Source organism: Stenella coeruleoalba (assembly GCF_951394435.1).
Source record: "Stenella coeruleoalba genome assembly, chromosome: 8".
Taxonomy (NCBI): Eukaryota; Metazoa; Chordata; class Mammalia; order Artiodactyla; family Delphinidae; genus Stenella; species Stenella coeruleoalba.
In genome coordinates this window covers 8,328,401-8,344,377 of record NC_137154.1, presented here as the reverse complement: position 1 = coordinate 8,344,377, position 15,977 = coordinate 8,328,401, and the positions used below count along the sequence as shown (strand labels likewise).

At 45.8% G+C, this 15,977-nt stretch overlaps 1 protein-coding gene across 7 annotated transcripts in view; it reads left to right on the top strand.

The window, feature by feature from the left end:
• Positions 1 to 514: 514 nt before the first annotated feature.
• The window catches only part of MARK2 (microtubule affinity regulating kinase 2), a 58,753-nt gene continuing 43,290 nt past the window's right edge, over positions 515 to 15,977 (top strand). For all 7 annotated transcript variants that reach the window (XM_079928204.1, XM_079928203.1, XM_079928205.1 and 4 more), the window contains exon 1: positions 515 to 1,048. In XM_079928204.1, the coding sequence (XP_079784330.1) occupies positions 995 to 1,048 (54 nt within the window). In that variant the 5' untranslated portion in view covers positions 515 to 994. The remainder of the gene's footprint in view (positions 1,049 to 15,977) is intronic.

Here is a 15,977-nt window from a genome sequence, read left to right as displayed (position 1 = left end):
TGAGCTAGCTGAGAGACGAAAGGACACACAGACAGGAAGTTGCCTTAGAACCAAAGGATGCCAACAGCAGGGATGGCTAACAGCCTTATTTTCTGTTTAGTCAAATGGTAATACGCACACGTGATCCACGCTCCCTGTTCAAGGTTTGAAAATACCCGAAAACTGACGGAAAGAAACGAAGAGTCAGACTTTGGGTACCACCCGAGGGAATGACCCGACGCTCGCCCGGCCTCGGGTGTTGCCGGAAATGGCCGACGACCGCCGGCGGTCGGCGGGGCGGGATGCGGGCGGGGCCGGCTCAAGGCAAGCGGGGCGGCTTCGGGTGTTTCCGGAAACTGCCGAGAGCCAGTTGGAAGTGGGCGGGGAAAGGCCTGTGGGCGTGGCTGGAGTACCCGGAGTCCCTTCGTGGATTTCCGCAAACAGAGCCGAAGCTTGGTCTTCGGAATCGAGGAGGCGCGCGCGTCCCCGGGATTACCTTCTTCGGGTGTTTCCGGAATTCACCAGTAGTCCGTGGCCGGGAGGAGAAGGCGCGCCCCCCTCCCGTTTCTAGCGGCTTCGGATGTTTCCGGCTGCTGCCGGCGGAAAGAGCCGAGGGCCGGCGGTGGTGGCGGCCATGTTGGGAGCAGCAGGTCCGGCGGCGGCTGCCTGTGTGCCGGGCGCGGAGCAGTGCCGCTGAGGGCAGGGGAGGAGCGAGGCAGGCGGCCGGCTGCGGCGGCAGAGAGTAGGCGGAGCGGCGCGGCCCGGCCGAAAGGCGGCACAGCCCAGCCGGGGGTCGGGGGGGTGCGGTCCGGAGCCGCTCGGAGCCGGCGCGGCCTAGCCCGAGCGGCGCATCCCCGGGCTGGCGTGAGCGGCAGTCCGGCCTCCCCGCACCCCCGGCCGGGGCCCATGCGGCGGGTGCCCCTGCTGTGAGAAGCCCCGCCCGGCCGGGCTCCGCGCCTTCCCTTCCCTCCCTTCCTCCGAGCTTCTCGGTTCCCTCCCCTGAGATACCGGCGCCATGTCCAGCGCCCGGACCCCCCTACCCACGCTGAACGAGAGGGACACCGAGCAGGTAAGGAGCCCTAAGGGCTCCCCGAATTCTCTGGCTGGGCCCCTGCACCTTGCAGAGCCTCCTCCCTCCTCAGCTCCCCTCGTGCCCCTGCTGCCATCCTGTAAGCCTCGGCTGCCCTGTCATCTGGCTCCTGGCCCCGTACATCTCCTTTCCGAGTCCTCTCCTGGGACCCACCTCGTCCAGACTCCAAGCTGTACACTTGTCTTTCTGCCGACCCCCCCGCCTTCTCCCCTCACCGCCCTCCTGCGCTCTTCCGTGTTACCTCCCCAGCTTCCTCTTCTCTTCCCTTTTTCTCTCGGGGGCTTTTCTGGTCTTCCTCCACCCACGCTTAAAGCAGCCACCCTCCTGTTCCTCGACTGGCACCCTGCGATTTGCCCCAGGTCGTTGTCCTCCTCCTCCTCCTCCATCCCTCCAGCCTCGCTTCCCCTCCGCCCGCACCGGTTCTCCCAGTCCCAGCTTTCACCCTCAGGGTCCTTGCCCCGGAGTGTGTTCTCGATGCCTATCCCCTTTCAGTTCCCCGGCTTTCTACCCTGCCTCTTGCATTTTCCAGATTGTGCTCTCCCTCTTGCTTGCAACCCACCAGCTCCACCCTCATCACCTTTCCAAATCTTTCGCCTACTCTTTGCTCATCACTTTCCCTTCTCTTCTCCAGGAGCTCCCTGGTGCCTCGCGCTGGCATTTGTTGCTTCCGTGTTTTCCCGTACAGCTGTCATGCGCATAGTTTTCCCACAGGTTGTCTTTGGGGTTCCAGTCTTCACTCCCTTCAGAGTCTTTGGTTCCCTCACGTTCTCTTCCTCTGGGGTTTGTGTTTTTGAGTCTTGGCCTCCTGTTTCTCACTGTGAGTGCTGTACCAGCCTTCTCCCTGGGCTCTCCCTACCGAGGGAAAGACAGTCGCTATTTCAGCCCCACTTCGTTTACACAACCTGTTGCTCGGTCCTTTCCCCGGCCTTGCCGCATCCCCGGCCTTGCCGCATCCCCGGCCTTGCCTTTCTGTCCTCTTGCACCGCAACACAAACCGTGAGGCTTTCTTGTTTCTTCACTCCTGGATCTGTCACTTTACATAGTTTTTCCCCCTTGCTTGTTGCCTTCTGGTTTCTCTGCCCTCACCCCATCTTACTTACTATGCCTCCTAATTAGGATTGCCTTTAATCTTCATACTAGTTTCCTGCCTTCTTCACTTCATGTTTATTTTTCCCATATATGCCCCTATCCATCCCCTTGTGATTGGCTAGTCTTTGTAACCCCCCGGGCCAGGAACTTTGCACGCTAGTTTCTTGAGCTACACACTTCCCCCTCATCCTGGCAATCACTGCTATCATCTGTCACCCAAGCCTTAGCCTTTTCTGTGTCATCTCACCTCTTAGCCGAGAGGCGTCCACTTTCCACCCCTCCCCTTTCTTTCACCATCTCTAGTGTCCCTTGCTGCCTGCTCTGTGGAGAGTCTCCTGCCTGTCATACCTTGGTGGAGAACTTTACTAGGCCAAAAAAACTTGGTGGAGAACTTTACTAGGCCAAAAAAACTTGACCTGAAAAAAGAGCTCTTCTCCTGTGGGGCTTGAAGTGCTTTTTGCATCCTTCTCCCTCACTACATTATTTATGTTTTCATCTTGTTTCCTTCTTTCTCCTTAGTGCAATAGAACTGTTGTTATATTCTCTTGCATATTAACACCTTTCTCTGAAAAATCCACCCTCTTTTCATTTCTCTGATGTTTTTCTCTTTTGTTACCCCCTCACTCTCTGTCATCTGGGCAGTCAGGAACTCAAGAGGAGTTCTGGATAAGTTTTTCTGCAGTGGTTGACCCTTTCGTTACTGATGGATTGACTGCTTGTTTCTGGGGTTGAGATGGGTTGAGAGGGAGTGATGGTTGATTTCCGTTTCATCAGCGGGTTTGGCAGCTGCTTCTGTATGGGACTGAGGTGTTTGGAAACTGGAGCATGGTCTGTATCTCACCGTCTTTCCCTCCAGTGCCAGCTGTTTCTCTCCTTACTGGGAACCACTTTCTCGAGGCCCTCTTGAGGTTGCCTGTTCCATTCCTTTTCCTATCACAGCCTTTATTTAGCAGGTAAACCCTGCTTAACCAGAGGACTTTCCCAGGCTGTTGATTCTGAGCTGGTAGGAGGAGGCCAAGTGACTGACTGGCACCCTCAGGCATCTGGGGAGTGGCGGTGGAGTGCCTACTCTCTCAGCAAGGCTGTGGGGGGCATTGTATTCAGCAAAGTAGAGTAACAGAGTGCCTCAATGTGGTTTCTTTGTGCTCTTTACTCCATGTAAATGTATTCTTGCCTTGGTCTTTTTCTTGTGATGTGTGCATTGATTTCCTCTCTTCCCTACAAGCCTCACATAATGCTGAGTGCATAGTAGGAACCCAGTGCACGCCTACTGATTTTGTGATAGCAGAACTCTGTGAACCATTTGGGAACGTAAGCTGCTCCTGATAACTTTGTCCAGAGCACTGGCTGCATACATTGTCACCCTGTTCCAAATTATGAATTACTCATCCTGTTTCCACTCCATGGATTTAGGTTCCCCTGAGCCGCTTCATTGGTCCTTCTGTCGTTCTCAGGGTAGCCACACCATTGACTTGATATTAAGTCTCATTCCAGTAAAAGCGTGGATTTCGAAAAACGTAATGGGCAGATGCAGTATTTTTTAAAACAAGAAAAGAGACAAGTAGCACCTCCTCTGGTCATACGGCTAGAGAGGCCTGAAGCACTGGTCTCCTTTGGGCTAGATCATGCCACCAGGTGAGACCAGAAAGCTCTTCTCGGTCCTGTTGCGATTCTAGCTAAAATGGTCATTGCATAAGCCTTAATGTTGTGAAATAAAAAGGGGATTTGGTTGGTTTGATTTCTTTCCCCCAAAGGCCCTCTATTATCTGGGCTTGCCTGGTGGCGCAGTGGTTGAGAGTCCACCTGCCGATGCAGGGGACGCGGGTTTGTGCCCTGGTCCAGGCAGATCCCACATGCTGCGGAGCGGCTGGGCCCGTGAGCTATGGGCGCTGAGCCTGCGCGTCCGGAGCCTGCGCTCCGCAGCGGGAGAGGCCACAACAGTGAGAGGCCCGCGTACCGCAAAAAAATAATAATAATAATAAAATAAAAATAACAAAGTTCCTCTATTATCTTATTTAGATTTAAATTATTTTAATTGGTTTCACAAGAAAATAGGTAAACAAACTGTTGGTTGTCTTCCGAGCTCCAATCTCTTGCTCTTTCTCTCCCCCTTTCTTTAAAACATGTGGCTGATGAGAAGCTGTTTCTAGGAGCTCTTTGATCACATCTGAATTAAACAGACATACACACACACAAAATGTTGAAGCATAAAAATAAACCTAGTGTTGCAGAGAGATTGCCTGTTTGCTGTCGACTCTGCTTCTAACAGTGAAAGTAGGAGATAAAAAGAAAGTTAAGCCCTGTCTTTATTGTGATTTTTGTGACACCTGATTGCAGATGTGCTTTTTCACAGTCATAGACTCTTCCTTTTGCAGAAAGAGGGTTGTGACCTGGGGCTGGTAGTTTTGGGCATTCTTAATCTGAGAGCTGAGCTTTCTGTTCACTTTTCCAAATGGCTCTGTTGGCCTGGAGGCTTGGCAGTGGTGAAAGCAATCAGCAAGATGACTGTTTGTCTTCCAGCCAGCAGCAGCAGTAATAGGCAAGTGGAGAGGGGTCCAACTTGCAGAGTCCACCTGCCGCTGGCGAAAGCTTCCTGTAACACCTGGTAGAGGGCCTACATTGGCTTCATACCTGCCCCACCTCTGGGCCTCAGGAACCACAAGAGAGGGCTCCTGAGAGAAAGCACCTGAGAGAAAGCAAGAGGCTTTCACTGCCCACCTGCCTCTGCCTCTGCTGCAGTGGGCCAGGGAGGGGTCTGCTGTTGTCCTTCCAGGGAGTGAGTGGCATTGTTTCTTCTCTCAGATGATTCTGGGAAGAGGAGTTTGGAAGTGTGGGTGAGAGCAAATCTAACTTTTAGAATCGCGTGCAGAACCACTGAGCCGCTCCAAACACACATATCCCTGGATCCCAGTGTTGATTCTGGCTGAATGTTTCACTGAGTAATCTGGTTTTAGTGTTGTCTTGTAGAGAGCTCGGTTCGCTCTCCCTTCACTCCCTGTCCTGCAGGCTGTGCAGCAAGCCCCATGCTCTGCGTGCTGACTCCGACCTCTGCCCTTTGACCCTGGCCAGGGGCTCCTTGGTGGTGCTGCCTTCTAGTCAGGGGTGTGGGTGAATGTCAGACCATATAGTCTTACTTTCTGCTTCACCCTCGAAACAGGGAAGAGGTATTGTTAGACCAGGGGCTCCTAGAGTTGCCATACTATAACCTTTGAACCTGGTAAAGGTAGCTACCTAGTAAATTGTAACAATTTCTCTCTAGTCTGTGGACTTTGGGAAGTAGCTAAACAGATGGATACAAGGCAGTCATTGAAATTCAGCCTGCTTCAGATTAAAATCAAGTTTGCACGGGGATAACTGAATCTTTCGGATGGCGACCAAAGATTGGGCTTGAGTTTTCTTCAGCATAAATGTCTTAAACAGAGTTGATGCCTGTGAGGCAGGAAAAGACTGAGAATTTGTTTTCTGAGAGGTTTGCATGGTTAGAGCTCTTGGGAGTCAAAAACATCTCAGACTAGACTGCTTCCCCTTTGGACAGAACAGCCTAATTCTCAGTGGGCATTTGACCAGGACTAACCCATGCCTTCATGAACTCTTTCCCATTGAGCACTTAGCCACCTGGCTGGCATTCCTCTTCTCCCAGGAGCTTCCATGACTTTCCTCATATGTACTATGTCGACTTAAATGAATATTTTATGCCTAGAGTGCAGCTAAGCGTTGGACCTTGTGGCCCATTATCGACAAGCGAGGTGGGGGCTGGACGCCACCCTTGGCCCCAAGATAGCGTCTCTGCTAAATGGACTCCCCCCAGCAGCACTTTGAAGGTCATTAATGGATTGGGATGAAGTAACCTCAGCAGATGGAAAGGGCAAGGAGGGTGGTCATCCTTCCTTCCCTAAGGCTGCCTGATGAGGCTTTCCTGCAGTAACCAGGTCCAGCCCCAGCTCCTTGCGCTGGGTTAAGCTGTAGACTGACCACTAGGCCTCTGCTTTGGGAGGAGACGTGGAAAGGGTTTGGTTCTCTCTTAGCCATGGTGACGCTGCCACATTTGCCACTTTCCTGCGTCAAAGCAAAAATTGAGAGGGCTATGGAAAGGGTGGGTGGAGCTTAAACCTGGCCCTTCCTCCTTCAGCGGAAGTTCAGCAAAATGACAAACCAGATAGGTGGCTGGGTTTCCTTTTCTTGATGGTAGATTCCAGTATTTGTACATTTTGCACCTGAAGCTTGGATTCTCCAGGCTTTCTCCCAGCCTTCATCAAGTATGAGTCACTGAAGTGTTATCTATGCATTTTCCCCTTCTGTCTCAGCAAAGGGAAGAGTAAGGCTTTACAAACCTTGTGGGGGAGGAAACACCCATTTCCCACTTGTGGCATGGGAAGAGGCTGTCTATTGCCATGTTAACTCTGAAAGTTCTAGCTCTCGGAGCAGAGCGTCACTACCCCGCCACAGCCCTTTTAGTGCGGACTGTTGAATGTCTTTGCTGTTTCTTAGACTTTGAGATGGTACATCTGGTTCTGAAAAGGCACCAAGAGAACATCTGGCCCCCTTGGCTTCCAGTTCTCCCTCAGAGGAGGGGTCCCAGGGCCTTCTCTGGCCCACTCGACCTGCTTCTCCTTTGCCGGGTATAAATAGGCTAGATCCCTTCATCTGAATGTCCGTTTTGTCTAGAGTGTTTGAAGTTTTTTTGGTCCCTTTGGGGAGTTCTTTCCACAGATGTCTGTCTTTGGGTTGGCACTCATTCCCCCTTACTTTCATTTATTCCTTCTCATTGGAAAAGGGCAAAAAACAAATATAATTCCTCTTGTGCAGCAAATGATTGACTTCAGGCTTATGAAGTCATAGTATCACAAGTAGGAGGGAGGGTTAGATGGACACTGGTCTTGGTGGCTAGGTGGATCCTGTGGGACAGTGAAGTGGGGGAGGGGGAAGGGGGGTTCAACGTCTGGCTCCAAGCCACCTTTTCTTTTTAACATAAGGAAGGCGGAGCAGACCAGCGGCTTCTCTGTAGAACCAGTCAAGCTAGTTTTGAGCTGCCTCGGCCTCTTTTCCTCTGTGCTCTTTGGGAAATTGGCAATACAGAGATCTGCCTCCTCTGGGGCTCTGCTCATTGAGGCATGAGTTTGGAGGAGGTCTGTAAACAACCACCTTCCCTCCTAATTCTGGATGGGTCTCTGACCTGGGCCTCTCCAGTGAGTGGGCTTTCTCCACACCTCATGCTACTCAAAGCAACTTGGTCTTACACACCTTTCACTGGAAGCTCTAAGATAGAGCTCCTTTTCTTTGCAGTTCACAGCTTGGCAAAAGGCCCTTCGTCTGGCCAGGAGGTCTGTGCTTGGCTCCCCACGTGTGGATCTGGAAGGGAATCGGGACTCCTGACTCCTGGCTGTCGTGATCTGGCTGCTAAATCCAACCAGACCCCAGACCTTTTGGATCGGTACATAGGTACTGTCTGTCCAGGCCTACTGTCTGTCCAGGCCTGCTGGCTGTCCAGGCCCGCTGGAGAAGAAAAAAGGAGAGAGAATAGTTTTTGATCTTTGGCAGTTCAACAGGTACTTCAGCCATGGGGAACAGTTTGAGTGTCCCTGATCAAGGGACCCGTAGGGAAGGTGGGAGCCTTCAGTCACCACGTACTGGCACTTCCTGAACACAGTAGGGAATCTTTCTCAGGGAGGGGACAGAGCAGGATTCTGAGCCCCCTGCAACTGGACTGCAGGTGCTGCTGACGTAGCCGGATTGTTTTCTCAGTCTCCCACTAAGCAGAAAGCTCCCAAGTCCAGAAGCTTGGTGATTAATGAGTGCAGCTACCTGCAGGCAGAGCTCTAGCTTATGTCCTTGTTGCTGCTACCGTGGTTTACTCATTGCTTCTCCTGAGGACCATTTTACTGAAGGTTTTGTTTTGGTTACTCATATCCTATATGCAGGGTGGCCCCCTTTTTCCTTCACCTTCTTTAGACCCGAGTGTCTGCTGGTTTTCCCTTACCCCATCACTTCCTCACCTCCTCTCCACAGATGGCCATCTTTTGACTGCCTTTGCACATAGCATTGGCAGCATTTTTGGCTTCTTGCTTTGTTTTTGCCCAAAAGAGTTTGAATTACTGGTTCTCCAGTCACAGGAAGTGGGGTCCCTTAGGCCCTCTTGGTCTAGCATAGCATTCTGATTGAGTTGAGCTTATGGCAGAGTTGAAAGGAGATCCCAGCACTTTCGGACTTCCAATAAATGGTGTCACTGTGGTCAGAGCAGGCTCTGCAGCTAGAGTCCCTGTATTGGAATCTTGGGTCAGCCCCTACTGTGACCTTGGGCTTATTTTATCCCTCTAGGCCTGTAAAGAAAAAGGAGCAATAATAATACCTATCTTAGAGATATAGTTGTTGTGAGTATTAAAAGGGTTAATGAATATAAAGCGCTTACATTAGTGCTGGCAGGACGTAATCATTATCGTCATCGTTGTTTCAGTTGAGCAACTTAGTGAATTTTCTCTGAGCACCACACAACTCCAGGTCAGTATAAGGGACGTAGTTTGGAATGTCTCTGTAATGACTGGAAGAATCTTGGCCTCTTCCAGCCATTGGGGTTCCATAGGTGCTTTTCCTAGCATTTCTGGGTTTTTTAATTTGTTTGTTTATTTTAGCTTTCTTTTTTAATCAGATATCTGAAAGAAAATAGGATGCTGTTGGAGGGGTTTATGTACTTTTGAAAGCACTTTTTAAAAAATACTTCGTTTATTTATTTACAAGATATCAATATTAGGCAACTTTATTGATTAAAGGGGAAAAAAAAACACACCACCCTCTGCCTGCCCATTATTTCTGTGGTGTGAATGGTGGTGGTGTTGGTGGTGGATGTGCAGTCTCTTCATTGGCTGGAAGGCCAAATCCAAAGTTACTGGAGCATGGGCTTTTCCCAGCTGTTGGGATCCGGGTGTTAGAGGAGGCCCCACCTAGTGCCAGGATTTCTTTCATTGTGTTCCTTTATTCACGTGCAGTATTTACCCTTTGGCAACAGGAGAAAGCTCCCTGTTTCTCTTAAAGACCACATGGGAACTTAGCAGCTGATGATTTTAGGTTCCTTTTTCACTAGCAGAGGGGCCTTCAGGGCAGGTTCTTGTTACCTTTGTTGGCTTTTCTGAAGTGAAAAGAAAGCCTCCCCTTTGTGAGGCCTGGGAGGGAGGGTGACAGTCATTTCTCAGCGGCTCCTGTGGATTTGTGGACTTTGAATCTTGGGCCGAGATTTTGGTCTCAGTTGGTTCCTGTTGATGTTCCTTGCTTGCCACTTCTAGAGCCTGAATGCCTTATCAGAACAGCAAGTAAGTTGCTCAGTTTTTTTCACACTGCCACTGTGGCCAGGGAGAAAGGTAACAGTGTCGCCGCAGAGCTCATCAGGGAATGTTTCTGTCAGTGTATTTTCCTCTTCCTTTTGACCCCTCTGCTGACTTGTGTCTCACTTCCTTTTTTTTCTCTGTTTGGTTTCTTTGAACTCTGTTCCTTCCTTTTCACTGTCCATCTTGGGTTTTCATCTCCATGTACCACTGCCTTACCTGTTTGTATGCCTGTGTGCCTCTTTTTTTTTTTTTTTAAGGGAACTTCTAAAATTATTTATTTATGGATTGATTTTTGGCTGCATTGGGTCTTCGTTGATGCGCGGGCTTTCTTTAATTGCGTGGAGTGGGGGCTACTCTTTGTTGCGGTGGGCGGGCTTCTCATCGCGGTGGCTTCTCTTTCTGCGGAGCATGGGCTCTAGGCACGCGGGCCCAGTAGTTGTGGCTTGCGGGCTCTAGAGCACAGGCTCAGTAGTTGTGGCACACGGGCTTAGTTGCTCCGTGGCGTGTGGGATCTTCCCGGACCAGGGCTCGAAGCTGTGTCCCCTACATTGACAGGCGGATTCTTAACCACTGTGCCATCAGGGAAGCCCTGTAAGCCTCTTTTGTGGCATGGCTCAGGAGAGGAATTTTGCTAGTCTGAGATCGCCTTCATGTATAAAATCCCAGAACCACCCAGTCCTTTCTTTCTCCTATTCCTCTCATTTCTGTAAAGTTAAGGACTCACTGCTTTAGAAAGCATTTTATTTTTGTGTCTCTGGAGCCACGTTCCTCAGTAAATCCAGGCTTGGCAACTTGACAACTTATTAGGGATGGCATTCCAGTTTCCCTGGTGACAGGGTCTAAGCTAGTTCTAGGCTGTTTCCTCTGACCAATCAGGAATGCCATAACTCTAGATCCTGTCTTGGGAGAGATCTGGGGAGGCACTTGTTAATTTTGGTAGCACAATATTGAACTTGGTTCTCAAAGTGTAGTCTGGGGACCCTTGGGGTCCCTAAGACCTGTTTGGTGCTATACAAAGTCAAAATAATTTTCATTGTAACATTAATGCAGTATTTGCCTATTTCACTCTCATTCTCTTACCAGTGTACAGTGGAGTTTTCCAGAGGCTAAATGATGTGTGTTGACGTCATCACTCTTGGCCAGTGGAATGTGTACTTCTTTATTTTTGTGTTTCCTAGAATTTTTAAGGTAGTACTTTAAGGCATAAATATGGAAGTTTTCTGGGACTTCCCTAGTGGCGCAGCGGTTAAGAATCTGCCTGCCAATGCAGGGGACACAGGTTCGAGCCCTGGTCCGGGAACATCCCACATGACGCGGAGCAACTAAGCCCATGTGTCACAACTACTGAGCCCGAGCTCTGGAGCCCAAGGGCCACAACTACTGAGCCTGTGTGCCACAACTACTGAAGCCCACGCACCTAGAGCCCGTGCTCCACAACAAGAGAAGCCATTGCAATGAGAAGCGCACGCACCACAACAAAGAGTAGCCCCTGCTCGCCACAACTAGAGGAAGCCCGTGTGCAGCAACAAAGACCCAACGCAGCCAAAAATAAATAATATAAATAAAAGTAAATTTATAAAAAAATATGGAAGTTTCCAGTGATGAACTCGATTTGTTCTCAGTACTTCTGCTGTGCTCTTACTAGTTTTCTTCGGTTATACCTGCTAATCTCTGTAAACCTCATTGTTGTACAATAAGTAGTTATTTTAAAATCCCAGCATTTTCCTTCACCTTTGAAGAAACACAAGAAGTAAGTACAACCTGCAACACTTACTTGTAAAAACTTTTTGGAAAACTAATAATTTTTAAAATTTTATTTATAGTTTATTTTAGCACTTAATTCTGTTTTATTCTAAAATAGAAGGAAGTTTATAGTATTTCTCTTATATTTAAGGATTAATTGTTGGCTTAAAAAAGGGAGGTTGGAAGTCTTGCTTTCTCAACGTACCTGCCAGCTCTGTTTACTGCAACTGGACATATCAACAAGTGAAAGGGAGGGATCTACTCTGAAGAAACTGGGCGAAACTGTAGACAAGAACTGAAAAAAAAAATTAAAAGAAATGAAAATCATAATGAAAGTTATCTTCTCAGCTTTATAGATGCAAATAATGTACTTTATTGTATTTTATGCAACAGAGCGTTTTCATGTAGTATTAGGATGCCAGTTAGGTTGAAGCATCATTTCAAGACCAATCAGTCAGAGTTTAAAGAAGAAGGAATTACATGTTTTAAGCGTACACACCATGGTCTCTTTCAAAGCCAAAATTTGTTCCAGCTTTTCCACCTAGAAATGACAAAGTCACTGAAGCCTCTTACAGGATGAGTTATTGCTTTGGCTGGAATAGCCCACCAAGTAGCTGAGCGACTAATGACGTTTTGAACAGCTGACGTTCCTGAATGCCCACTGAATGAAAAGTCAGTAAAGTTCAGGGTAGTGCCACTTCATATGTTACCGTGACTTGTCGAATTAAAGATTTAGCTGCAAACATGAAGACCGAGGTAATATTTATAAAATTTTACTTTCACCTTACAAATGAGCGGATTTATAGACATGGCTCAAGTTGTATCAGCACCAGGTATGCTTCAAAAAATATTTTCTTTTGTGTGAATGCTCAACAACAAACACAAGTTGTGATAAATATGCATAGGGTTGAATAACTTTTTTGACTCTCATGGTTTATCCTGAAACAATTTCATTTCCATTTGCACTGTTGGTGCAGAAGCAGTGACAGTGAAAACTGCTGGTGCCATGACATGGATCAGGGCAGTGGCACAAAACTGCTGGTGGTCGTAGTCATGGACTTTCCTGCTACACACTTGTGGTTTAAAAAAAAGCCATTTTCACTTAAGAATGCCTTGGATGAAGCACTAAAAATTATTATTTTTTTAATTAAATCTCAACCCTCCAATAATAAAGGTCTTTGATGTTCCAAGTGAAGAAATGCAAAGTATTCATGGAGCATTGCTGCTGTATACCGTAGTCCAGCTGTCTGGAGAAAATGCACTTGCGTGTTGGAGCCGAACCATCTACATGGATCATCATTTTTACTTGAAATAACAGTTGATGGACAAACTATAGTTGTTCGTACTGCAGTATTTAGTGGACGTTTTATTGAAATTGAACAAAGCCTGTCACCATTGCCGGTGATAAAATTCAAGTTTTCAAGCAAAATTTAGAATTTTGGAAAACTTGTATTTGTCAGACTTTTTTGATGAGATCGGTGATAAGATTGATGGAATGTGATTTTTCTGATGTTGTATGAAATGCCAGTATTTGGAAATTCTGCATAATTCGGTGAAGGAATGTTTCCTAGATTGTCAGTGGGTAAAAGAGCCATTCAAAGTGCAGGATGACCAGTGGAGTTTAATGTAAAAGTACACAAGAGGTTCATTGATAAAATTTCAGATTGCACATGGCAACTAGTCTTTAAAAACTGCTACTTGTGGAGTTTTGGTCTAGTATCAAAGAAGAAAATCCTCAATATTTGAAAGGCTATTAAACTCCATTTTCCAACTACACATCTGCGTGAAATGAGATTTTCTTTATATCTTTCAACCAAAATAGCATGTGGAAACACACTGAATGCAGAAGCAGATATGAGAAGTTGGCCCTCTTCCATTAAGCTAAACATTAAAGAGATGTACAAGAATATAAAGCATGTAACTCTTGTTGCAAATTTCATTTTGTTTTAGAAATAGTTTCTTTGTTTAAAAAATGGGTTGGTTGTGTAAACAGGTAATAGGTTTATTGTTGTTTTGAATGAATAAAAATAATTTTAAAAATTATCAGTTTCAATTTCTAATAAGGTAAACTGTTGATATCTATGACCCACATAAACAAAAGATCTTCATAGTCCTTGATAAATTTTTTAAGAGTTTGAAGAGTTCTTGAGACCGAAAAGTGAGAAAACCTTTGTTGTAGACAAAACCTGAGTTGATTTTCCTCAGTCTTGGGCTGGTTGCCTGTGATGACTTCACAGGGAGCCCTTGTTTGCAGTTCCCAGCCCTTGTAATAATCCCTGCCTGGGCCTCAGAGACTTTGACCCGAGTGAGCTTATTTCCTTCTTCTAATACATATAGCATTGGCCTTGTGAGGTTTTTTGTTGTTGTTTTATCTGTGGTTTATTTCCCCCGTTTTTTCTCTTTATTCCCTAATTTTTCTTTTTCTCATTTTCCCTTTCTCTTTATTCTTTTATTTTTCTCATTTTTTCATTCTTTAGTTTGTTAGGTTTTTTTGGTGGGGGGGGTCTGGCATTGTGTTTTAATTACATGATAAAAATCAGTTCATCAGGTGGACTTCCTTTAGTATGTGTGAAGTTGTGGTTTGGAAAATATAGTTTCTTCACTAAAAATAAGTAACATGTTTATATGTAATGGGTTTATTAATGTTCTTTTAAATGAATGGAGACACTGATGGATATAACCCATATAAACAAAAGCTTTTGGGGAACTCAGTTATTTTTAATACTGCAAAGGCTTTCTGAAACCAAAAAGTGTAATAAGAACCACAGCTGTAGACAAAACCTGGGTTAATTCTCCCTGGCTTTGTTTGGTTGATTTCTTGGTAATTTCATTAAAAAAAAAAAAGAAAGAAAGAAAGTTTTGCAGTTCCCAGCCCCTATTTAGTCCTAGCTGGGCCTCAAGAAGGCACTTGCTACCTTGGTTTGCTGTTGTTCTAGCCGAGGAAGCTGGTTCTCAGTGACCAGAGGGACTTTGACCAAAGTTGGCTCGTTTCCTCCTCTGAATACATAGCATTGACCTTGCGAGTTTTTTTTTAAACAGTTAAATTTGATTTTTTTAAATGTTGAGATAATTTTAAGCTTAGAAAAGTTGCAAAAATAGTCCAAAGAGTTTTTGTACGTTCTTTGTCCAGCTTCCCCTTATATTAACATCTTATATAACCATAGAACATGTATCAAAACTGAGAATTAATCTTAGTATCATACTGTTAACCAACCATCTTCAGATTTCATCAGTTTTTCCACTGATGTGCTTTTTCTGTTGAGAATCCAGTCTGGGAGCCCACATTGCATGTAGTTCTCCTGTCTCTATAGTCTCCTTAGTCTTCCCATGTCTTTCATGACACTGACAGTTTTGAAGAATGCTGGTTATTTTTATAGAATGTTCCTCAGTTGTGGTAGTCTGAAATTTTCTCATGGCCTTGTGCTTTAATTCTGATTTTTCATTGTGGTCAAATACACGTAACACAAAACTTATATTTTAATAAATTTTTAAGTGCATAGTCCAGTGGCATTAAGTACATTCATAATGTAGCCAGCGTTACTATTTGTAGAACTTTTTCATCATCTCAAACAGAAACTCTATATCAATTAAGCAGTAATTCCCCATATTCCCTTCCCCCAGCCTTTGGTAACTTCTTTTCTGTTTTCTTTCTCTATGAATTTGCTTGTTCTGAGCACCTCATATAAGTGGAATCATACAATATTTGTCTTTTTGTGTCTGGCTCATTTCACTTAGCATAATGTTTTCAACATTCATCTATGTTGTAGCTTTAATTACGTTTTAAAAGTTAACCTGGATTTTACTGTGATGGTATGTATTAACTTGATATGTTGGAAAATATAGTTATTAAGACATAGTTGTAATGGGTTTAGTAATATTATTTTAAGTGAATTAATAGATTAACATTTTCTCTTTTTTTTCTCAGTTTTAGTTACAATAACAGTAGCTATAATCCACATCAACAAAAGCTATTTGAGGTCCTTAATAATTAAGGCATAAAGGATTGTCCACACAGGAGTGTGAGAATTGCTTTTGTGGCTCATCCCTGTCCTTGATTGGCTGGTTACTTGCTGTGACCTCATAATGAGCCTTTGTTTTGCAATTCCCAGAGTCCTGGCTGAACTGCAGGAAGGCACTTGCTGCCTTGGTTTGCAGTGTATCTGTATGAGGAAGCTGGTTCTCAGTGACCTGAGGGACTTTAACGAAATTTGGCTTATTTCCTCCTTCTAATACAGAGCACTGGCTTTTTTTTCCCCCCCATTAAAAAATCCTTTGGCTTACTTGGATTTCATTATGACAGTAGATTTTTTTTTTAAGCTTATATGTAGGCTATTGGTCAATTCCAAATTTGAAAACTGCAAAGCTTGCTTAGTCTCTATCCTTGAAAAACCTTGGTGCCTGTAATAGCTGAAGGCTGGTAGGCTCCAGGCACTCACTGAGGCCAGAACACCCCACAGTCTGTTCTCAGGGTGGCTGCAGAGCCTACACACTTTGTTCCTATTTCTTCTGTACTTAACTCTTTGTTAGTCCTGTTTCTTAGTGAAACACGCCTGCCAAATCCCGCTTTTATGTAAGAGCACTTTATTTTCTCCTGGAAGAGGTAAGCAGATTTGTTGTGTATGTAACAGCGTGGGAACTTTATCTTTGCTTGAAGCATCTTTAAGAGATACAGTTGCAGTAAATATATTTCTGAACTACTGTATTATTTTCCACCTTGTTCTTTTGCTTGTATTCATTCTCCAGTTAACGTAGCGCCTCTT